Source organism: Protopterus annectens, chromosome 17.part0 (assembly GCF_019279795.1).
Source record: "Protopterus annectens isolate FY-2018-M chromosome 17.part0, PAN1.0, whole genome shotgun sequence".
In the NCBI taxonomy this organism is placed as follows: Eukaryota; Metazoa; Chordata; order Ceratodontiformes; family Protopteridae; genus Protopterus; species Protopterus annectens.
In genome coordinates this window covers 647,500,413-647,526,749 of record NC_056751.1, presented here as the reverse complement: position 1 = coordinate 647,526,749, position 26,337 = coordinate 647,500,413, and the positions used below count along the sequence as shown (strand labels likewise).

The 26,337-nt window shown below is 40.0% G+C and overlaps 1 protein-coding gene across 1 annotated transcript in view; it reads right to left on the bottom strand.

Moving 5' to 3' along the window:
* The window catches only part of LOC122791488 (NADH-cytochrome b5 reductase 2-like), a 289,138-nt gene that overhangs the window by 189,802 nt on the left and 72,999 nt on the right, over positions 1–26,337 (bottom strand). The window contains exon 2 of the mRNA XM_044059231.1: positions 17,368–17,514. Coding sequence (XP_043915166.1) covers positions 17,368–17,514 — 147 coding nt within the window. The remainder of the gene's footprint in view (positions 1–17,367; positions 17,515–26,337) is intronic.

Sequence of the window (26,337 nt, the reverse complement as noted above, 5' to 3'; positions counted from 1 at the left end):
TTACTGAAAGTCAATAATTAGCTCATATGTTTCAGTCTCATGGTTATCCCAATGGCCCTGTACAAAACGTACAAAAGGAAATATTAACAAGAAGGAATAACGGTAATCTTCAACCTTTACTTAGAGGTATACAATCTAATGGATTTGGTTTTGCAGGGGCCAGGGAAACGGGTGATGTAGAACATGGATAATCATTTACCAACATCTACACAGTAGACCACAAAAACATTTTGGGTGTTCTTACAAGGAACTGGAAGACTGTTTTCTTGTTTTGATCGGTTAACAGAAGTGACTGGCAACAAACCCTGCATAGTATACAGAAAGGGGAATCTTTGAAGAAGTACTTAGAAACTGTAGAGTATTCTCTGTATAGTACTAATAAAAGATATGGCACTTTTAGGTGTGTTTTTTTGCACACAATGTAAATTTATCTTAGAGAGATAAGAGGTCATGGTAGAAAAACACTTAGTCAGGGCATGTTTTCACTGTACCTATAGCTCAGTAAGGGTGATATACCTTGTATTATGCCAACAGTGTTGCAGCTTCTATGTTGGAAAGACCCAAATAAGATTAAGAGAACAAATTTATAAGCACAATCTTGATTTTAGGAATTAAAACAACAACAATTCATTTTATAAATATATTTTTTAAAAATCCATATCATCAGTTTGTTTTTTATGGGTTTGATATGGTGGCAAAAAAAAACAGGGGTGGTCCTTGAGGAGATCTAATCGAAGCACGGGAAGTTTTGTGGCAAATGAGGCTTAATGCACTTATGCACCCTGGCTTGAACAAACTTATTTCAATTACTACTATTTTAAGACTCAATTCTTATTCAATTTAAATGATATCTTTAATTAGTGTAAAACAATTTATTGAATTATTTTTTTAATATGAATTAATGTTTTTTTAACTTACGGGATATATATATATATATATATATATATATATATATATATATATATATATATATTTTTTTTTAATAGTGTTTTTTAAAATGAGCTGTGTTGTAACTGATTGGACTGATGTGAACATGTGACTTCTTTCTTCTTTGGAGGGTTATTTAAACTGTTTCAGTGTTTCAAATGGTTGATTCCGATGAGTCTAAGTTACAACCAGATGAAAGTCCTTAATCTTTGTTTGTTTGTAAATAAAAAAGGTTTTTACAATATCAGAGTGTCCGTTCGTCTAACCAGTTCTGGTTTGTGTATTTGGGTATACTGTTTGATTCCTGGTTTTGTCAAGTTCAAGAAATTACTCAGAGCTGTAGTATCCCAAGAAGAGGAGGAAATAGGTGGAGTTGAAAAAGAATGGCAGCACCTCAAAACAGCATGTGTGAATACTATTGAACAGATACGTGGCTGAGCCACGTATGAAAATAAGGTACATAAGGAAAGGTGGTGGTGGAATGCAAAAGTCTGGGAAGTCATCAAAAGAAAGAAGGCATGTAGGAAAAGTGGGAGGTAGAAAAGACCAACCAGACTAGCAAGGAAAACTGGTTAGCTAATAAAGAAGCTAAGAAAGGAGTTGCAATAACAAAGAACAGGGAATTGGAGACACTCTACCAGCTTCTGGAAAGTGACTCAGAAGGTGGGACAAAGAAACTATATCAAGTTGCAAGGCAAAGACAGAAAAATAGTCAGACACCCTTCATAAGGAATGCCAGCAACATACTGCTCAGCAGTCCACAGGACATCAAAGGCAGATGGAAGGAGTAGTTCCATCTGATGACGAATGATGAAAACCCCAAAGAAGCTGTACTGCCCCAGAAACAGCCTATGATGACAGAAGAGGAGCAGCCCACCCTAGAAGAAGTAAGAATGGCACTACAGAAAATGAAGTCAGGGAAAGCAGCAGATGAGGTCACAGCAGATATGATAAAGATTCTGGATGAGGTAGGGGAAAATGGCTCCTGAGGGTACTAATAGCAGTGTGGAGAGAAAGGCGTATCCCAGATGAATGCAGAATTAGCATACTTGTGCCAGTGTACAAGAACAAAGGAGACATCCACAGAGGCATCCAACTCCTATCACATTGCATGAACGTTCTGCAGAGGGTGATCGACAAATGGAGGGGCTGAGTAGTAGAATGTAAAATGGGAGATGAGTAATTTAGATTCTGATTAGGATGCAGCAAAACCGACCCAATGTTTGCAGTGAGACAGATAGTTGAGAAGAAGATAGAGATGAGAAGAGAGTCCAACTGGGCATTCCTAGACTTGAAGAAAGCATATGACAAGGTCTTACAAAAGCTGATTTGGGCAGTACTGTGGTGATTCAAAGCCCCAGAAACATCTGTAGAATTAATGAGGATGATGTAAAAGGACTCAAGGACTCAAGTACAAACAGTGTTTGGTCTCACAGATGGCCTCCCAGTGGGAATGGCTGTGAATCAGAGTTCAGCTCCGAGTCCACTGCTGTTTGTACTGGTGATGGACTACATTAGAAAATAGGTCAGAGGGGCAGATCAACAAAGTTGCTGTATGCAGAAGATATGGCATTACAGCAGACTCTGAGCAAGAACTTCAGAAAAGGAAATGGGAATACAATGCAAAACTGAAGACACATGGGATGAAACTAAGCACATATAAGACAGTGGTAATGGCAGAAGATTGGGGAAATCAGAAGAAGCTGAGAATTGAGATAGAAGGGAAGATGGTGGGACAGGTAAGCAGCTTCAAGTATCTGGGAGGGGAGGTTGAGGAGAAGAGAAGTCTGAATGAAGAGGTCAAAGCTAGACTCAGAGGGGCTGCAGCCAACTGGCATAGAGTGCCAGGTGTGGTGTATGACAGAAGAATGCCAAAGATGCTGAAAGGTAAGGTGTACAAGATAGTGGTGCAACCAGTACTACTGTATGGTACAGTACTGTATGGTACAGAAACCTGGGCAGTCAAGGCAGAGCAGATGAGGAAGCTAGAGTTGATGGAAATGAAATACCAGAAGGGTGGTAGGATGCACACTGCTGGGCAGACAAAAAATAAGGACATAAGATCAGAAGCCAAAGTAGCTCCAATTGCAGAAAGGATAAAAGAAAGAACAGATTACAGTGGTGGGGACACATGCGCAAAAAATCTGAAAACAATCTGGTGAAGAAGATTTGGGACAGACAGGAAAAAGGTAAGAGGAAATGAGGATGTCCAGCAAAGAGGTGGATGGATTGTGTGAAAGAAGATCTGAGAGAGTCAGGCAAGAATGTTGATGAAGACAGGATTGTAGCACTGAATCGGGAGAGATGGCAACAGTTAACACAATACCCTGACCCCAATGTTGAAAACAGAAAAAGGAGGACAGATGATGATGATGAGGAGGAGGAACACTTCTTTGGAGTCTGCTTACAGTATAAAGGTATCTATGCAAACACTTCCATAAAAAATCCTAAATCTTCTTGCATAATTGGGAGCCATACAAATAGCCTCCTATTTCTTTGTGAATTGTATGTCTAATGTTTCTTCACAATTTTTTCTAACATCTTATAGGTTCATAGGTTCATACTAGGCTACTGGGGCTATCTGCCCTATGCATTTTCTATAAGTACTAGTAGAGTGTGTGTCCATTTTTTTTCTGTAGAGAGATAGATATACTGGACCTGTGTTTTTCTCCATCACCCCTCCGATCCAGGCGCTCTCTGTCATGAGGACTGGGATTCTGTTCCATAGTGTAGGGATTCTGGATTCTGTTCCATAGTGTCTCTCTGTCCCACATGGACCATCTCCATGTTGAAGTGTTCCAGTCTCTTGGGAGGTTCTGTTCTGGGTCCATTTGCCTCTCCTGATTTCATTTGGTGTTGTTGGGGCTTAAGTTTTGCTTGGATGGTTGTTTGTGAATGCCTTTTTGAGAGTGATTGTGTGTCTCTGGAGCGGCTGGTACCATGCCCGTCAGTAGAGCTGAAGATATGTTTCTGGCAGATATGATGTGATATGATTATTTTTGGGTTTCTTTTTCTGGACGGACTTATGGTCTTTGGCTTTTGGGGTCTTCGGCTTTAGGGTGAGGGTTGGAGGCCATTTTACATTGTGTTGGGGAATTGTAGCCATTACATAACTGGTACAAATCCTTGGGGTCTGAGATGTGAAGAAGTCCTGATCTGGATTCCAGATCCAGATCCTGATCTCCTGAGGAATGTGAATGTCATGAGAAGGTCGGGGTGGCACTGTTCTGTCTGTGAGTGTGTCAACCCAAGGTTGAGTGTCAAGCTTGGGTCCCCAGGTTTACCACCACCTTAATTAGAGTGTAATTACCTTTTAAATGGGTGGATTTTAGGGGTATTTGCTTTGGCATTTTGCTATTTGGCTCACCTCATTTGATCTTAGCTAATTTCTCATTTTTATGAGACCTCTGTGTCTGATGTCTGAGTCTGTATTGAAGTATCTCAATTCTGTATCAGTTGTTTTTTATCATTAAAATTTTGCAAATTTTTATAATACCCAGTTTGCACTTCAGAAAAATAGAGCCAACACAGGAGAGAGGAAGGGACTTCTGTGGGACACGGCGGCATGAGTACAGGGAGACTGAACACAGCACACCCAACTCTCTAACGCACCAGTGTTCTTAGAGCCTGTTTCATTGCACCCCATGAGCTGTGACTGTGTGGTTCTTCCATGGTTTGGTTTGCTTTGATGCCCGAGTGGGGTATTACTTAGCTCTAAGCAGCTGAAGGTAGGCTGTGGGTAGGCTGTGTGAACCTTAGCCCTCATCAATGGCCTTACTGTGTGTGTAAATCAAAAGTTCAAGCAAGTTCAAGAGGCAGGATCTGCCCAAGGTAAAGCAAAATTGTGGTGGTAGGTGTAGTGTCTTTCCTTATTTTATTAGTTATGAGTTCCATGATGATCCTTTCCATCAATTAGCAGAGGCTCTGCAACAAGCTTATGGGTGTAATTTCCAGGGGTCCCAGAAAGCACCGCTTGTGTGATACACACTACCCGTCGCCATTCTTTGGAGTTGGTTATCCTATCCTGTAGTAAGGCTAAGCTTAAACAGCAGCCTTATGTGTGGGTTTATCTGATTGATTCCTATACTTATCATGCAATATTTTATATGTCTTACTAATTGTCCATTTTTGAACAGCAGCTTCTGTTCTAGATTCAATTACACATCAACCAGTGCAGGTCATTGATTTAGGATTCCCCTATCCTTTTCTCTTTGGCTATATTCTGATATCAATCCCTGATAGTGAAGGCAATCACTAGCCTGCAATCCAAATGTCATCTTGGTCTTTTCTCATTCAATTACCCTTCCTTCTCTAAATATTTGTTCCCAATAACTTGGCTGCTCTGCAACTTCCTCCAGAAAATTCCAGCCCCCTCTTATCTATTCTCTGTTCCCCTAAATGCAGCCATCCCTATCGGCAGAATCTCCTTTCTCCATTCCTGTGTTGACTTAGTTCTTAGTATACTTTCTGGTACTTTAGGAATATAACATTCTGTACAACTGTTATTCTCCTTAATGTTCTACATCAGAAATCCCATTCTTTCTTTATTTCTTGAATCCCCCCCACTTAATCACCATCCCTTTCCACTTTGAATTGTAGCTTTCTGCTTGTGTTATGTATAACAGCCTCAGCTGTGTAGCTCTGAAATAGCCCTTGAAATCGGGAATTCCTAATTCTCCTTGTTCTGATAGGAGGATCAACTTATCCCACTTGACCCTTGCCCTTTCCCCATTCCAAATAAAATCCTTCAACTCTTTATTAATTAATGTCCAAAACTTCTCCTCTGGTTGATAAAAATATGCCTGACCTGTATATAAAACTTAAAGGACTAAAAACACTTGTATTGCTTGTATCTTGCTATCCATATCTGCAGGCAAGTGCTTCCAGTTTCTCAGTTTTGTATTACCTTTTGTTCAGTCTCTTTCAACATATCCTTAGCTGCCATAACAGGATCCTCTTTAATCCACACACTTAAACACTTTATTTTATCATGTCCCCATAAATATGGGTATTGCTGGACTAACTCATCTCTGGGTACATAGCTTATACGATAGCCTTTGTTTTAACTTCATTAATTTTAAATCCTAAAAAAAACCTGAAACTGTCTCAGAATACTCCACAACACTGAGATGTACTTTCCTGGTTCCATCAAGTATAAAATAATATCATCTGCAAATAATGCCAACTTTTCTTAAACATAATACCCATTACATCCTTGAATTTCTGAGTCCCTCATTTTCTTTGCCAGTCATTCTAAATATAAGGCAAATAACAAAGGGGAAAAAAGACACCCTGCCTGGTTCCTCTTTTCAGATACAACTTATCAGAGAGAAACCCACCCATTTTGATTTTTGCCTCCAATCCCTCATACATCCTTTAAATTAAACTCATTATTGTATCAGAAAATGCAAATGCTCATATTGCCCTACTCATTAAATTCTAGCTTACTCTGTAGAATGCTTTTTCTGCATCAAGATCCACCAATAGCAGCAGAACTGTCTTACATTCTGCATCTTCTGGATCATCATTGTTCTATTAATGTTATCAAATATTTGCCCCCCCCTCCACAAAACCAGATTGATCCATATCTATCAAATTTGGCATCACGTTTGCATTCTTCTAGCCATCACAGTCGTCAACACTTTATAATCATGGCTTAGAATTGAGATGGGCCTATATGCACCTGGATCAGATGAGCCTTTGCAGTCTTTTGGTATTATTGCCACCACAGCTTTTTTCCAGTATGTTGGTGCCTTTTCTCCTTTAAAATACTGTTAAATAAAGCCTTCCAGATTTTTATCCCTGTCATCCCTCCTAACGTTCAAACTTCCACTGGAATTCCATCTACTCCTGGAGACTTTCCTGTAGATTGATGACACATCATCATTTTTGTCTTATTTCCAACTATCCTAATTGTTAGTTCTTGAGCCTCATCTACCTCTGTCATTGGCATATTTAAGTTTTCCATAAATACTTGCATTTGTGCTCTTTCTTGATTTCTCTACTTCTCTGCTTTATACAATTTTTCATAAAACATCTGAAGTATCTGTAACACCTCTACATGATCTCTGGTTACTTTTCTTGTTATAGGCTCCATAAGTCTGGCATCAACCTTTCTATTTTCTGTTGCCTAAGTTATGACAAAAGCTTTTGTACTCTGAAGTTATTACCAAAAAAAAAAAAAAACATTTATTGTTTGTATTTTGATACATAATTGCTTAATTGGTTGATTTGCTAGTTGGATTTCTGTATAAATTGCTGTCTGTGTAACTGCATTTTTATACTGACATCTGAAGAAGCAGCAAGAGCTGTGAAAGCGCTTATGTTGTTTTAAAGTAAAAGATTGTTCATTTTATTCTGAGAACCTGGTGCCATCTCATCATTCTACTTTTTTGAAATAATTTCCATTAAGTTCACAGTTATTGCATCGTGGGGAATAATATGCAAATTCAGTCTGAGTTCCTGCCACTGAATTCATATCTTTCATACCAACTATTTTCATAAATTTCTTCAGAAATCTGTCCTCTTCTGTTATATTTTCCCTTCTAGGCTTCCCCAGATACAACCTAGGTCTTTCCAGATACAACCTCATTGCCACAAATCAAATTTCAGTCCCTACCTATAAGTAATATTTCCTGCTGAAAGCTAATTATGTCTCCCAAGTTTTCTAAGCTCTGAAATAGCAATTTTAGGTGGAATATAAATACATAACAGTGTAATCCTCATCCCTTGCTGGAAACCTCTTAGTCCTATATATCTGCCATTATTATCATTTTTATCTCTTCTATCATTATTAGAGCTCCTCTGGCAATTAATAAAAGTACTGTACTCCTCTTTTCCTTTGTCCCTGAAAGTCTGCACAATATGCATCCTGAAATCCTTTTTTTATCAAATTCACATGTTCCGTTCTTTCCAAATATGTCTCCTGTAGCATTGTTATTTGCACTCTACATTTCTTAATCTAATTAAGTATTATTTCCGTTTTATCTATACCTGTGAAACCATTAGCATTACAAGATAATATGAAAAGAGCCACCATTATGGTAAGAAGTCATTATTCCCACCTACTATACATGTAAGCTTTTTTTAAATGTCTAATTCTAACTTTTGTGGTACATACACCCATTGATGTTTGGCAGGTTAATCCTTTTTTGTAATAAAAACCTTCAAACAAGAAACCAAACATACCCCAGAACACACCCATAACCTATTGACTTAGTATAAAAACATATAATTATGTACATCTTCAAATAATGAAGTTTAATTCTCCAGTCAGGAACATTTGTGCCACTCAGCTGCTAACACAGGCTCTAGTTAACCTGAAACTGAGGTTATCCATGATAAGATGCATGTTGTTGCTTATACTTCTAATTAAACAAGGTAGTGTCTGTTCTTTCATTTATCTTTATTCCCCCTTCCTCAGAAGTGACAACTACTTTCATATTTTCAGAAATCATTAACTTTAGCCATGAGAAAACAATGTTCTGTCTTTTATTGCCCTGTTATCAGCCAATCTTCATGGACAAGTAAGTGTAAATAAAGTTGTCTGTTGCAGCCTAAAAGACAAGCTAAAACATTGACTGCTAAAGGAAAACTTTCCATTCTGTTTGGTGTTCTTATATTTACTTGTTTCCACTTAAAATGTATTATTAGACTATGCCAAGGGTCTTAATCCAAAAATTCACCTACATGGAAGTCAGAGAAATATATATCAGCTGTACACATGTGTTATAATCTGTATAGATTTACACACACCTCAACAAATCAGGATTACAGCCTATTAACTTGAACATGCTGCTGTCTAGATTTTCTTCTCTTACTGCACTGCATGCCTATATTTCTTAATACCAAAACACAGAGGAAAGAATGAGAAGAAAGGGGAAAAAGCAACTGCTTACTTTAATAACTTTACCACATACAAGAACAGCTAAAAATACTTCACTATAAAATATGCAATCTATATTGTGAAACTACTGTTATGAAAAAAAAATATTTACTTACAATTACCTTTTGCCTTCTTCCCCTCAGCATCCTTCTAAACATTAATGACATGAAGTGAGGTAAGTGCCTTTCAGTTCTAGACAATTTTAACAAAGTGAACAAAAGTCCTGTCTTTTCACTTATTATACAGCTAGATTTCAGAACTATGACTGATGCTTTGCAGTCTAACATTTATTCATTAATTTCCACATTGGTGGTCTTCCTGTTCATCTCTATCTCCCAACTTCAGATTCATGTTCAATTCCACAGTGCTCCTGATTCTTCTGGTCAACTCCTGTGTTTTTCTCTGCCTCACAAGCATTTTCCTTTGGAACAGTGCAAAGGGTTTCACTGGCAAAGTCTCTCCCTATGCTTTAGTAGCAAAAGAGTAAGAAGCAGAGTCCCTTTTGCATGATGTCTCATTTTTTGATGGACAAACTTCAGCAATTCCTCCTTAGCTTTCTACATCAAAGAAAGACTTTGATCCTCCAGAAAAAAAAAACAGTCTGATGACAACTGGATACACCAGCTTGAATCTCATACCAGCCTCTCAACATTCCATGACTATTAAAGTAAATGTGCTCTGTGTTGCTAAAGTTGACATGATTTGCCAGATTACTGACAAGGTGTACTGTGTAATAATTTCTTTCATTTTAATGGTAAGATTTTTTTGTTCCCTTCTGCTTGGTGTGCAGTAAATGATCATTCCCCAAAATCTACACTCTAAGATTTAATAATATACCCTTTTGCCAGAGTTTTGTCAGGATCAACTCTTTACGCTGGTATGACTGCATCTTAACTAATACAAGTCTTGGCTACTTTCTCACAAACGGTTGGCGTATACACACGATGTGCACTTTTAATTAACAACTCTTGCAGTGGAATACCAGTCCAATTGCTTATTTGTGCTTTCATAAAATTCATAAGTCTATTCCTTCTAGTTTCTCTGGTACAGCAGAAAATCTCAGATTATCCCTATGTGCTCTGTCATCTAATTCTACAATTTTTTTACATGTCTTACTGAGTAGCTGAAGTGGCTGCTGCTCTGGCTGAATGTGGCCTAATGCCCTTAGGCACTGATTTGCCATGCTGTGAATAGCAGAAATGAATGCAGTGGCCTATCCACTTTGAAATAGCCTGTTTTGAGATAGGCTTTCCTTGTGATCCTGCAGCATATGCTACTAGAAGTCATTCCGTCTTTCTGAAAACTTTGGTTCTGTCCAAGTAGAAGCGTAGCTGCCTGTGAATGTCCAAAGAATGCAGAAGTCTCTCACCCTTATTCTGTGGGTTTGGATAAAAGGTAGGCAAATGAATTGTTTGGTTAAGGGCCATACTGGGCACTACCTTTGGCATAAATGTAGGGTTTGTCCCTAGAGAAACCCTGTCAGGATGGAAAATGATAAAGGGTTCCACAGCCATGAGTGCCTGTAACTCTGAGACTCATCTAATGGAGGTAATTGCTAGGAGCAGAGCTGTTTTCCAGGATAAGAATTTTATATCAGCTGCAGAGGCTGGCTCAAATGGAGGCAGTGTGAGTTTTTCCAAGACATAGTTGAGGTCCCATGCAGGTATTGGTGCTCTCCTTGGAGGTCTTATGTTTTTGGCTCCTCTGAGGTACTGCCTTAGCAATGGATGAGAAAAAATAGGTGGTTCTGTATTGTAATGAGCTGAAATGGCAGAGGCATGAATTTTAATTTAGGAAAAGGAAAGGCCTTTATCCAGCATCTCAGTTAAGTATTGCAAAATCTGTGGAATGTCTGGAACAGTCATATCAATACCTTGTGCCTGGCTCCAAGCACAGAATCTCTTCCATTTTTCCGCATAAGATTTTCTGGTGCTAGGCCTCTGGGCCTCCAAAATAACATCCATGACTGCTTTAGAGAGAGGTGTGTCTTGAATGGCTACATTATTCGCCATGCTGCCAGGTTTAAGGTCCTGAGTTGGCTGTGCAGTATCATACTGTCTTGTTGGGTCAATAAGTGAGGAATTTGAGGTAATGTCCAAGCTGGGCATTGAGACAAGCTCTTTAGGATTGGGTACCAGTGCTGGCGAGGCCAGTCTGGGGCAATCAGTATCATTTTTGGCTTCTCTTGTCTGACCTTGAGGAGTACCTTGGGGAGGAGAGGCAGAGGAGGAAAGGCATATACTGTTAGGTTTTTCCAGCTGAAAGATAGAGCATCCACTTTCCATGCTTGCTTGTGATAAGTCCTTGTGCAGAATCTCTGTAGTTGGTAGTCGCAAGGGGAGGCAAATAGGTCTATGTCCGGGCACCCCCAGTTCCTTGTTATCATGCTGAAGACTTGTGGATCCAATTTTCACTTGTGGGAATCCATTATGTTTCTGCTTAGTTCGTCTGCCAGAGTATTTATCCTTCCTGGCAGGAATTGTGCTTGCAGACGTACTTGGTAAGTCAGTGCTGTGTTCCACAAGTTCATGGCTAGTCTGCAGAGGGGGTAGGAATGCATGCCCCTCTGCTTGTTTATGTACCACATGACTGTAGTATTGTCCATCTTTATCAGTAGTTGTCCTGGATGAAGTATATCCTTGAAGGCTGTCAGGGCATTCTGAACAGCTAGCATCTCTTTTTGATTGATATGTAGATGCATTTGACTTGCGGACCATGTGCCCTCAATACATCTTCCTGCCATATGGGCCCCCCAGGCATAATCTGATGAATCTGTTGTCAATGTCTGCCTGGCTGTGGGTAAGGTGAATGGCTGTCCCATGTTGAGGTGACAGGCTTTTGCCCAAGATCGAAACTCCTGTTGCAGGCAGGGAATTAGGGTAATTATTGTTTCCAGGCTGTGGCAATGTTGAGTCCAAACACTTTTTAGATACCATTGAAGTTTCCTCATATGCAGTCTTGCATATGGAATTAGTAGTATGCAGGATGCCATGAAGCCCAAAGCCTGCAGAATTTTTCTTGCAGATAACTGGGTCTTTGTTGCCAACATTTTGAAATAAGTAGTCAGTTGTCTATGTTTGTCTGGCATGAGATAAGCCATCTGGGCAGTTGTATTTAAGCTTGCACCCAGGAATATTATCTCTTGAGAGGGTACGAGTTTTGATTTCTTTTCGTTTACTGTGTACCCTAGACCTGTTAGTAATCTTTTTACAAACGCTAGATGCTGTAGTAGGATGTCTTTGTTCTCTGCTTAAATAAGGCAGTCGTCCAAGTAAGGATATATTTGTATTCATACTTGTCTGCAAAATACAATTACTGGTGCCAGGCATTTTGTGAAGACCCTGGATGCAGTAGATAAGCCAAAGGGCAGTGCAGAGAATTGGTAGTGCATTGCTCCAGCTATAAATCTGAGGTATCTTCTGCATGATTGTCTGATTGGGACATGCAGGTATGCCTCTTTTAGGTCTAAAGTCACAAGCCAAGCTTTCTTGCCCAGCATGGGCAGAAACTGCTGCAGAGTTAACATTTTGAATTTTGGAATATCCAGGTATGTGTTTAGGATAGTCAGGTCCAGTATTGGTCTCCAGGCTTTGTCCTTTCCGGGTATCAAGAATAGCCTTGAGTAAAATCCTTGTCCCTGCTCTTGATGAGGTACTTGCTGAATGGCTCTCATGTCCATGAGAGATAAAACTTGTTTTTGTGCCTCTGCCAATTGATTGCGTGGCAGATCTGGCATACCGTTTGGCCTTGGCAGGGTGTGAAAGTGGAACCTGTAGCCTTCAGATACAATATCTAAGACCCATTTGTCCTGGGTGATCATGTACCAATTTTGTGAAAAAAGTGCTAGTTTTCCCCCCAAAGGAGCTGCCAGAAGATAACTGCTTGGTGCTGGCAGGGGGAAGTCATTGAGACTGTTTCCTGAATGGCTGTGATCTTTCCTCTCCACGTTTGGAGGTAGAAGCACCCCATTGTTTAGGCCTGTATGAGCCTTGGGGCTGTGATCTGCCTCTGGGACATCTGTATCTGCCTCTTTGTGGCCTGACACTGGAAAGGACCAATTCTTTGTAGGCCAGTTCCTGCTAAATCTGGGAGGCTGTACCTGTAAGAAATCCTTCACTGTTTGCATAGATTTAGCTTTGTCTTCCATTTTCTCCAACACCTCTTCTGCTTTAACACCAAACAAGGTATCATGTTGTAATGGAGTATCTAATAGTTTTGCTTTAACATGATCGGGCAGATTCTGTTCTTTTAACCAAGCATGCCTCCGAATGACAGAACCTGTAACTGTGGCCGGAGGAGGCCTCTAGAGAATCAAAACCACATTGCAAAGTATGCTTTCCTACTTGTTCAGCTGCATGCAATAAATCCTGCATTTCTTTGTTTTCTGCACATTCTGAATTTGCCAACATTTTCTATTTAAGCAGTGACATAAGATATTGCTGATATTTAAGCATATGAAACTGACAATTTAAAGCTCTTACAGCCAAGGTAGCAGAAGTGTAAATCTTTTTCCCCCATCTGTCCAGGGCTCTTGAATCCCTATCAGAGGGGATAAGGTTTTATGCACTGGAAGCCTTGATCCCCTTGGGTCCCTGAGAAATAGTCTCTGGGTCAGCAGCAGGGTTTTTATATAGAAATGTATGTGAATCAGGAACCCTGTAGTATCTGTTTGGCTTAACAGGAGCTGGTGGTAAAGAGTCAGGAGACAGACCGGACTCTGAAAATACATCATCTACAATGTCTAAAACAGGAGGAATAGCAAGGGGCCTGTGCTGAGGTAATAAAAGAAAGTATCTGAGCCTTTTCTTGGATTCTGAGTAATCTTGGCTCTCCCAGTGGAAATGCTCCCTCATAGTATGCAGGGTCTCCCCAAAAGAATAATCCTCAGGGGGAGAGGCTGAAGGGATAGATTCTTCAGCATCAGAATCCTCATTGGGAGGAAGGAAATATTCCTGTTCAGAAGAGGAATCAGAGGAAATGGAAACCTGATCTGAAGATTCATATTCTATCTCTTGCCTAGGCCTTTTATCAGGAAGGGGATGGGTACCCCTGATCAAAGTAATTAGGTCTTCAGCATTTTAAGCATCTGTTTTTTAGGCATGGAGGCCTGTCCAGGAGAATGCTGTACTTGTTTCTTTGTCTTTAGAGATGCTTTAGGCTTTGCCTTTGAAGCTGAAGTTGGTTTTACATATAACTGTGTAGGTCTGAAAACACCCTCAGAAGCCGATGCCTGCTTAGCGGCTCCAGACCCATCTGAGAGAATAGTTTCCGAGTGTCCAATACCTTGAGTTTCCAGTGGCCTAGTTGGCTCCACGTGGGAGTCAGAAGCCACCTGTGGCTCTGAGGTAGCGGGCGTCAGGGGCTGCGAAAGCACCTCACTGAGAACCGGCAAACTGGAGACAGGCCTAACCGAAGCCTCGTCGTTGGTTTTGGACCTCGGATGCCTGTCCTTTTCTTTTTCTTTGCGCTTTTTATAAACTCCGGTAGTTCGCTGTTCCGACAGCATTATATAATTGAATCTTCTGCCAAAGTAATGAAATGCAAAATTGTACAGACGCTTAATAGTGCGTTGGTTAAATCTAGCATAAAACCGACAACTAGCAACGTCGTGGTCAGGGCCTAGGCAAGGAATACAGTAAGAAAGAAAATCCTTATGAGGTATTTGCTTCCCACAAGAAATACAATTATTAACTTTTTCTGACATCAGTCTGGAGCAAGAAAAAAGTTTCCCCAATGGGGTACTTAGCTTTAATGAAGACTTTGGATCTGAAATTCAATTTGAAAATCTCAGGAGTCGGCCGACCAGCACTTGCGAACTGCTTTTGCTTGGGGCACCGCGCAGCAAGAAAGACTGAAGAAAATGGCGTTGGCTGCATCTTTTATACCCCTGGTGCACTGACATCAGGGAGGAGGCAACAGCAACCGATGCCAGACCTAGACTTTGGAACTCGGGCCGAATGCAGGTAGCCTGCCAGCAGGATAACACAATTGTAATGACTGCAACAGTGAAACACTTTGAACATCTGACAGTTCTGCTGCATCCTTGTGTTTTTTGGATGTAAGGAGGTTGGGAAAATGGTTTTAAAGAATGGAACAAAAAAACATCTCTGACTGCCTTGAAAATCAAAGGAACCACCTTAGATTTGGTTTTCTTTAAGGCTAATAAGTTCAGATATTACTTTTCCTGTTAGACATCTGAAGGAATTCATATCTGGTATGTCCTGAGATAATACTGAAAGATTCAGTGAAAGAAGCATCTTCTGGAAAAGTGATTAAATGTTTTTCTGAATTCCAGAGTTAAAACCAAGCTGAGTAGAAACCTGAAAAATATACACCAATTTGCCTACATCCTTTGAAGAGGAATATGACTACTTGGAATGGGAAATACCATTTTTCTTTTAACCCGCTGGAATTCTGAAATGAGAGATGGTGATAGTCCTCATTATGAACTTCCCACTCAGTAATTAGCTCCTTATGAAGGCTCCTAAAGTTATACATAGATAAACCCAACTGGGATGAAAGAACTTGTGTAACTAGACAAGCATTCTGCAAATACTGATTATATTGGCATGCTTCTGGGAAAAAAGACATTTAGAGAGTCATAAGTCTTGTTCTGTGAACATTTTTGCATGACTTGCTATGACCCACTGATTTCCCCTCTGTTCCGAGTTTGTGTTCTAAGACTGTGGGAATGCCTGAATCCTACTTACCAGACTGTGCCAGCACTTCCAGGTGGATGTCCATCATTCAAGCAAAAATTACTTCTGCTTCTGGCATAGCAGGTTCCTCATACATGGGCCAAAGGATGTGCAAACTACTGCAAGCCTGTTTAACTCTGAAGAGGTTGGGAAGAAAGTGTCAGGCATGGCAGATGCTGTGATCAGGAGCTGTGAAGCCATCTCACAGACCATGACATTCTCAGGCTTGTCGGATGATACAAGAGTGGATTTCCACTCTGTGCCATCCTTTCTGGGGGTCCTCTCAACCTTGAAATCCTTGGGTGGTACTCCCTTCTATGCATTTTTTATCAAGAAAGGCTTCCCCATGAAGATGTGTTGGTCTCTGTTCAATGGCCTTCATAAGAGCCACAAGCTTTTTCTAAGTTAGCCACACATGAAGTGTGGTCTTTCTATACTCCTTCAAGTTTTATGTATCAAATCTGTAAAATTTTGGCATTCAATCATGAGATGAGATTCACCCACACAAAATAAACACTCAATGTAAATTCTGTAATGGGATCTGGCACTTATCATTGCAAATGTTTTCAGGCCTGCAGAAAGTTGGCCACAGGAAAAGGACATTTCCTTCAAAACCTTTACCAGCAAAAGCAGAAACAGCAAATGTAACCTGAAAAGAATTTTGGAACAAGTTCACAAATGGGCATTTATTTTTAGCAGGATCTTTTGAAGAGAAGCTTTGGGGGCTAAACAGGACTAAGTGACTGACAACGTTCTCAATAAGATGTTCACACATTTGGGACAAAAAAAATGAAGAAGAGGTGAGACCAGGATACAGGGGGTTATCCTCATATTGAGGAGGGATCAGCCCCCACCAAGACATTCACAGAGCTATGCGAGTTGGGTGGGGCACATATTCACCTATGGTTAGTCCCACTGGTTAGGAATTCTAATGCAACAGTGATCAATCTGAAGAACTTTTTTTTCATCATCATTTAGACAGAATGAAAATAAAACAGAATGGAATGTATACTGGGAAGTGTTGGTTATACTAATATCTTCTGATAACCTGATATAATGCCTGGTATTTGTAAGAGCTTTGTTCTTCTAGAAATGTTTACTAATGTCATTTATATATAATGGCAGTTCATCACAAAAATGCAAAAAAGCCTTGAAAAAGATGGAATTTCAACTTTTACTTAGTTATTAATTTGTTAACCAGGGGAGTGGGTTGGTCCAAAACCCCTTTTCAATGACCTAATTGAACACAAATATTTTACTATTACCAGATAAAAGCCCAGCATACAGTCTAAGACTTTGGCTAACTCTTACACCCATTAACTATAAATATCTTTAATGAAGCTATATTGAGACAGGAAAAAAGACCTCATGGACCTATCACAAAAAATGAATCTGTCGCCATTTGTCTTTTACTTCTCAGCTTTTGCTTCCATCCCTACCCCTCTACATCAGCAACAGCACAACTCTCAGGTTACCCCTATCATCTGCAGTTAGAATTGCAGTGATTGAGCATACATTTAATGTACAACACTCATACCTTTATTACACATCGGCTAGTGAGTGGCAGTTGGAATAGGCTCAGGGCTGTAACAAGTGTTGACCTAGGAAGGTATATGCATCATAGCAGGATGAAAAAAGAGATATGAACATCTGGGAATAGGCAGACAAACCGCCCAGTTTGTTTAAAGACAGTATACAATTGTGAATCTAAGCACTTTCTTTTCATGATATTACACAAACATGTCAGATGGTATTAGCAAGCAAATTGTAAGAAAACTTTCTGAAGACAATACCTATAAACGTTTAAGTATAATATAAATATTTAATAAGAAAATATTGCAAGTTGCACTGCCTTACCTCTTTATCTATTAAAGGAAGTGCATATTTAATGTTGGGGTCTTTTAATGTGATGGGATCTTTCTTTGATTTTGAACGCAAACCTTTAAGAAACAGGAATAACAAGCTTGCAAGGATCACAGCTACTCCAACAACAACTGGCGATTCCTGAAAATTAAACAATTGCTATTAATTCTTTAGAAACTGGTAGTATGATAAATGCTATTTAGCACTGTTTAAATTCTAATTTCACATTTCAGAACACTATTATCATCTAATTTCCCAAAACAGCAACACTGTCACTCATTCAAATGCATTGGTTATAAAAAAATATAAAAGTAATAAATTGCAGTAAGTATTTTAATCAATCTCTGAAATACATAAATTCAGTAAAACATATTTTGGGTCAAATTCGTAGTCATGCTCACGTGGCACCAATTACATTAATACAAAACTTCTTATGGCACAGGTTCTATAGTATAGTGTAGTGGTTATGTTTGCTTTCTCTACGTAGAACCATTAAGTCTGGAAGTTAATGTAGAGCATTCAGAACATGAGCTGGATATGAGCTTCTTTCTGTACTCAAGGGTTCAATTCACTCAGTCTCCATTCCTTTTGGGTGACTGAGCAAGCTACTTAACCAGTAGCAACTGGGAAACTGGGCTAGGATCCTCAGTGGCATATTGGACTGCATGCCTAGTAACTATGTATAAACTTACAAACTTAAATGTTAAGCTGAGCATCCAACATCCTCTGCAAATGAACAGCATGGGAACCAACAAGGAAATATGCAAGCACACCACTCCAGCCTCAGATACACACAGATAGATGCAAAAACCAAACATTTCACAGAGAATTACAGCTATCTGACAGGGTAAGCTTAGCAGAGCTCTATTCAGCTTCCCTTGCCAGTCAGTATAAACCATAGACAGACACACAGTCATACATACTTATCAGACACACACAAAGATGCATACATTCACACAGCTAGTACTACCACACACTGCATCCACAATCTGTACACTCACATAGCTAATACTACCACAGACTGTAGCCACAATATGTACACTCACACAAGTAATACTACCACACACTGCATCCACAATCTATACGCTCACACAGCTAGTACTACAACACACTGCATTCACAATCTGTACGTTCACACAGCTAGTACTACCACACACTGCATCCACAATCTGTATGCTCACACAGCTAATACCAGCACATCCAAACCAATAACAAAGAAGGCAAAGGAAGGTGAATTAACACTGCACTTTAATGTCAAAAAAACATCCAGTAGTTAAGCGCTTTTATCCCTTCTTTCCAATGCAGTTTTTAGACATATTCTTTTAGATAATTTGCAATAGAACAGTTGAAAAGAGATTTTAGGGACAGGACTATTGAAGGCCATCTATTAGTTAAGGAACCTTTATGGCAGCTTAGGTTAAATGCATTAGTGTTTCCTGTTTTGAATGACACTTGCTCAGCAGTACCTGTTCTTAAGCTTGAGTTTGGAATGTTAAAGAGTAACTTATGGACATTAAATTAAGAGAAAGAATATACACAGAGTAACATTTTTTTATTTTAGTATTTTTATGACAAGGTTAAATAATATTTTTTATTTAAACTTGTACACGTACACAAAAATATATGTACTTACTTTATAAAGTGTTTTTTAGTAAGTATTGCTTTTATTTTGAATTGGCTTTCTGTCATGTGATTTTAATTGACTATCTAAGCAAATTGTTGTGACTTGGCAGTAGTTCTGATGAAGTCCCAAAAGGGATGAAAACGCTTAACTACTGGATTTTTTTTACATTAAAGTGCAGTGTTAATTTATCTTCCTTTGCCTTCTTTGTTACTGGTTTGGAGGTGTTTGGAGTACTTATTTGGTGTAATACCAGCACATACTGCATCCAAAATCTGAACGTTCACACAGCTAAAACCAGCACACACTGCATCCACAATTTGTATGCTCACACAGCATCCACAGTCTGTACGCTCACACAGCTAACACCAGCACACACTGCATCCACAATTTACGCTCACACAGCTACTACTAGCACACCGTGTGTCCACATTCTCCACTTCCATACCAGGCACAGGGCATCAATTATGCACAGATAAACTCATGTTCACTGTCTCAATAAGTTCTCAAACATGTACTGTCACACTAGCTACTGACATGCTGACCCATTTACCACAAATAAAAAAACCCATTTTCATGCAAACATACAGACACATGGATACATGGAAGTACACATTCCCCACCCCACCTATTACACACTGTGCTGCACTACATACAATAATCAGCAGTCTGAGCAAGGTAAAGCCACTCTGCTTCACACTTCTCGGGGTCTCCAAACTGGCTAACAGACATACACTTGTACATTTTGTGCACTGCTCTGCATGGATGTTGTGTAATATGGGTGTGTATGAATCATAATCTGTGAATCATTCTATCATTCAAGACTTCTTGAAAAGCAGTGCATCAGGACAGGCCACAATCTGATAATATATGGGTATTTTTGTTTTATGCAATATTCAAGCACAGCTATGCAGTTTTTCAAGTTTGGATGCAGGATCTTGTAGCTACAAATCTGCCTGAAAGTTGATGTTGAGATTTCAGCCCATATTCCACAGGTCCATTGCCATCGGAAGCTAGGCTTCCGCCCCAAGAGGCTTCAGTTGTTCCTGGTAGGGCTGTAACCACAGACTACTACATATACATATGACTCCCGAATCAATCCCTGCTCAGTAGAGCACAGCTGTGTTACATGAGCAGTGGGGTGATTATGAACTGCTATTTCAATGCTTAATGGCTTTGCACAGTATGCAAATATTTATAAATTCCGGTCCTAGTCTTGACATCTTGACTAACTCTAATTTGGAAAAGGCACAAAATTATGGATATGCATAGTCCTAAATATACAAAACAATATCAAACTTGGTATGTTTGATTCAGTGAGAATGCATTGTAACATATAATCAAGTCATATTCATCAGTTGTTTTCATGCACTTTTTTTTGAATAAGTGTTTAGGTTAAGTTTTAAGTAGTAAGAAATAAATAGAAATTCTAGAGGGCCAGATACCTCTTAACTGTAATCTATAAACAGGCATTGTGTCTCATGAATGTGTAAATGCAACAGGCATCCTCTGCACAAAGGTGGGTCATCAAAATACCCCGGAAACTACAGAAGCATAAGTCTCACTAGTCTCATATGCAAAGCGATGGAAAGAATTATCATGGAAATGATTGATAATGACATAGGAAATCTCCAGACACTGGACCCAACCCAATTTGGTTTCATCAAAGGCAGGTCATGCCTACTCAACCTGTTGGACTTCTCTGAGAAGGTCACCAAAGCAATGGATGAGGGCAAGATGGTTCACATTGCCTATCTTGACCTGACTGAGGCATTTGACACAATACCCCACTCAAGCATTGTTGAAAAACTCAACAGGTACAGACCTTTATGTAACCCAGTGGACAGCCAGCTAGCTTACAGTCAGGACACAGGAAGTTAGAACTGGGGAGTCCACCTCTACAAAGGCCAGTCACAGGTGGAGTCCCTCGGGGATCGGTCTTGGGACCACTCCTTTTTGGCACATCTCGGAAGTCAAGTCCAATGTCAGTGGCCTCTGGCTAGCAAAATATAAGACGATTGCAAATCAGGAATTGTCACTGAATCCCCCACTGACACAAATGTTCTGCAGGAAGGGTGACTGAGCCATGGACTAAAATTAAATGCCAAGAAATACATAACAGTATCCTTTGTGAAGTCATCCACTCCTGGTAACTAACATACTGACATGACACCCCTAAGAGTTGACCCAGTAGTCAGGGACTTGGGGACACACATAGACAGTAATCTAGCCTTAGACCATCATGTGTCTACAATAGTGAGGAAATTATTCTATGTCGTGCAACTTATAAACAAAGGTATGGCATCTAGGTCCAAGGAAGTCATTGTTCCACTGTATTTGGCATTCATCAGACCTATCACCGAGTACAATGCCCCCTTTATATGTACCTAACCAGGTATATCCAATAATTGGAATGTAAACAGAGGATCCTCACTAAAAGAATACAAGGCATAAGTAATATGTCCTATGCAAATCACCTCAAGGTCCCATCCTTATATTCTGTCTTCTACAGGCTTTTGAGGGGAGATCTATTCTTGACATACAAGGCATTGTCAGACCCCACTCTAATGGACCTCCTGCATATCCACAAAACAAACAGCACCAGAATTTCTTGTTCTAAAGACTTAAATCTTGCCTGTGATATAAATATGACCTGCTGGAGAGACAGGTATATATCTCAGAGACTACCCATTCACTGGAAAAGGCTCCCCATCCATGTGAAGCAAAGTTCCTCCCAAACCTAATTCAAGTGTAACTTGGACAACTGGATGGTGAACAGGAAATTCATCCCTGGTTTGGCACTGATGTCTCTAATGGACACAAGCAGTCTTTAAATGGTTCATCTTCCAGGCCTCTGCTTCTAAACTGATGTCCCTCGCACCTGGCTAAGTATGCAGAAAGTCATGGTCTGTTGCTCATCAGTGGCCACAATCTGCCACACTGCACACACACTCTGGTCATTGGACCACAAGTACCAGTATGACTCAGACATAGTCCATGTGGGTGTAAATGACCTGAGACATACCTACCTAGCCTATAGAAAGAGAGACATTGTGTCAAAGGCTGGTGTGAGCCTAGCATTGATCATCATTTTCCCTTCTCCAAGGATGATGCCACAACATGAACAAAAGATGACTGACTTCAATAATTGGCTTAGTTTCTGGTATCATTCTAAGGAAGTGCAATATTTGCCAGTATGAAAGGAGATGGTCAACACACCATGCTGCTTTGCCAGGGACGATCTGCACCTCCCCCACTAGGCGTTCGAATAATAGTGAAAACATTGTCCTCCCCCACAGTGCCTTTTTTAGGCAATGCCAAACTAAATGTACTGCCGACATAGCAAATCAAAACCAAGAAAATCTAAAGGTCTTACTGCTCAATACTAGGAGTCAGAACAAAAACCTCCACTCCCTAGAAGCTCTCTTCACCTTAGAGAATGCTGACGTCTGTGTGGTCACTGAAACATAGTTTAAAGCAGCACACACCAACAATGCAAGGTTATAACGCCTTCCACACATTTAGACCAGCTGCTACACATACAAGTATAGGTGGAGGTGTCTCAATTTACATCAAAAATAAATAAATAAATAAAGGCTGGTCAAACAGGACTCAAGCTTCTCCACATTCAAATTACCGTAGGCAAAATACAACACCACTTCCTTGCAAACTACAGGTCCTCTCTATTACCCAGGAAACCAGTACTATGTGTTGAAACTTACTGGAAACACTCACCATCCAACTCAATGCCATATTAATGGGCGACTTTAATTATCCCACTATCAACTGGGAATCATGTATGACACCAAGCATACAGGCACAGTGATTCCTGGATTTTGTAAACACAAACTCCCTGGACCAGATTGTCAATATACCAACAAGAGGTACAACCAAACTGGATCAGGCTCTCACTAATATGGGAGACTGCTGCACACCTCCTAGTATAATGTCTTCTTGGGTAAGGTCAGTCCATAAAATGGTTTTGTCTGAACTAAAACTAAAACCTGGGACACCAGCTAGCCCTGGAATATTCAGGAACAACTCTAAGGCTAACTTCCTACTATTAAGTGATACCCTGCCAAAACTTCAGGTCACCATAAACCCTGAGGACAGTGCTGCCTATGCAGAACTGTTAACAGAAACCCTATACAAGCATATTAATAGCTGCATAGAGGCAGCTGTACCCACCAGTAAGAAGTACAGAACTAACTCTAAAAACATGCCACCCTGGTAGAATCACAACAACATCAACAGGCTATATAACAGGAGGAAGAAAATCATTACAAAAATTAGGAGGTGCAGCACCCAACAGTATAAAAACACTCTCATTAAACTAAACAAACATCTCAGAGGTTAGATGAAGTCTACCAAAGCCAAATTTGAGGTAAATTTGGCCTACCAGACCAAGAACAACCACAAGTCATTCTTTAGTTAAGTCCGCAACCTCAAAGGCAATACACAGCTGTGTGTGCATAGCTCACTGTAAATGGAGCCACCTATACTGAGCTAGAAGATATAGTAAACCTACTGGTCATCAAATTCAGCTCCAATGTTACCACTCTCCCCCATCAACCTTCCTTCAGGAAATACCATCATAGGTTCATAGGTAGGTACTAGGCTATCGGCCCTAGGGCCTATACAAGCCTAGCCATAACAATTCCCGAGCTACTTCTTCCCACAGTATTTACTTCCCTGGACCCCTGTCTAGCAGGGTGATTGACATGATCCCTGGGGTGGATTTCCTATCTCCCATCCAATCATCAAGGTTCCTTTTGAAGAGTCCAAAGAAGCACTCTGCTTGACATGTATGGGCAGTCTATTCCAGAGTCTGGAGAGTCTCTGGGTCAGGAACCTATCCCTCCAGCATGTTTTGTTCATTGTAATAACAAGGTTTAGATCCCTGGAGCATGTGTCTCTGAGGGATTGGGATTTCTTTAGTGTAGCATGTCCAACAGCTCTGGGTTTGACATTGCCTTGTATGTTAAACAGAGATCGCCTCTGAGCAAATGATATGCAACAGAGTATAAGTGGAGCTTTTTTAGATGGTCAGCATACGGCACCTGCTTTAGGCCTGTGATTCTTTTAGTGAGATATTTCTGCGGCCTTTCCAGTTGTTGCAGATGTCTTGAGAGGTGCATACCAAACAGAGCATTGTATTCTATAATGGGTCTAATGAGGGATGAATAAACTGGGACAATGACCTCCTTTTCCTGGATGAAAAGCCCTTAGTGATGAGGTATGCCACATAGAAGGATTTCCTGACTGTTGTGGCGATGTGGTTATCGAAGGTGAGACCACTGTCCACCTGGGTCCCTAAGTCTCTTATCACACTTTCAGTGTTTAGTGAACTGCCACCTATGTGGTAATTCATGGGTACATGGTTTTTCCCAAGGGGGATAACTATACATTTTTTGGCACTGAGCTTGGGTCCATGGCTCTGGCAGCAAGCATCTGTTTCTGTGTGTGTGGAGGGATTGTGTCAGATATAACTCCCCCTGTTATCACTATGGAACAGGTCCTTAGTGCTATCTCTAAGGCCAATAACACTGCATCAGTGAGCCCAGACAATATCCCAGGATGCCTTCTAAATCGAATGAAGCATGATATATCAGGCTCTCTGGCACTGCTATTTAACTACAGCCTCCAAACAGACTTCATGCCTCATAAATGGAAAACAGCAACAGTTATACATCTGCACAAAGGTGTACCATCTACTTAGTCTCACTAGTCTCATATGCAAAGCCATGGAAAGAACTATTATGGGCATGATCAATAATGACATATGAAACCTATATACACTGGACTCAACCCAGTTTGGTTTCATCAAGGGCAGGTCATACCTACTCAATCTAGTGGACTTTTTTCAGAAGGTCATCAAAGCAATGAATGACAGCAAAATGATACGCATACCTTGACCTGGCCAAGGCATTTGACACAATCCCCCAGTCAGGAATTGTTGACAAGCTTAAGAGGTTAGGTATAAACCCTTACGTCACCCAGTGGATATTTAGCTGGCTCACAGACAGGACCCACAAAGTTAGAATTGGGGAGCTAACTTCTACAAAGAGACCAGTCACAAGCACAAATAGGACCTAATGGACAGACAGGTATGTATCCCAGAGACTACCGCTTCTCTGGAGCAGGCTCCCCATCCATGTTAAGCAGAGTTCTTCCCTAATTCAATTCAAGTGTAACTTGGACAATTGGATAGGGAACAGGGAATTCATCCCTGGTTTGGCACCTATGTCTCTAATGGGCACAGGCAGCCTGTAAATAGTTAAACTCCCAGGCTCCTGTTTGTATATGTTTCATCTTTCAAGTCCCTGCTTACACTTATCAAGTGTACAAGAACTTGTCAGAGATTTGGGATGCATGGTTAGGCTTAAACAGCCTCTTGTGGTTGTTAAACTAGTAAGCACCCACTAACCTATAAATGTTTCATCTCCTAAAGCTCCTGCTTAGACTTATCAGAGTTTGTCAGAGATATGGGATTCATGACTATGCTTAAAAAGGCCTTGTGGTCAACGGCCTAGTAAACACCTATGAACCTATGAACTTCAGTTTACCGAAACATTTAAGGATACCACTAAGTATACATAATAACCTTGAACCAAGAACCAAAGACACCAGTCTTCATGATAGTGGACTTTAAAAATATAAAACACCAGTAAACCACTTTACTAAATAGAACTGTTTAGCAATTTCAACCCTGAGTAACACTGGAACTTCACCATTTTTAATGTGACTCACAATAACACTAACTTGATTGGGTGTTGATTAACATGTGACTGGTGTACTAGGTTTAAAATGTATGGCAAATGTGTATTTTGTGATCTGATGAAGTCTCAGTACTGTTCAGGGATGAAACTACTAAATGGTTGTGCTTAATAAAGTGGTTTGCTGGAGTTTACTGTTTTTTTTATTTCTAATGTATAATAATACACACACAAACATACAAGCAAAACAAAAACCAGTAAAAAGTACAGAAACAGCGAACCAAGCACAACCAAATAAACCAAATCGAACACTGCAGTCAGCAGGATGAAGGACCAAAAGAAGGCTGTTTTGAAAACGATTTACTGTTCACACACAAAATCACCACAGTGTATTGTTATTTTTACCAGATTAGCTAGCTTGTTTGTGGTTAGGAATGCTCTATGCAAAGATTTATAAGTAAATATATGCCAATATTGTGACCAAGATGTAAATTTGACAGAAGATAAAATTTAAGATTTATTCTGATGAAATAAACAAGAAAAATGACCCATAGTAATATGATTCCAATATTTATCTTGTAATTTTATGTTATACTTCATTAAGATTGTATATAACATAGAAGCTAG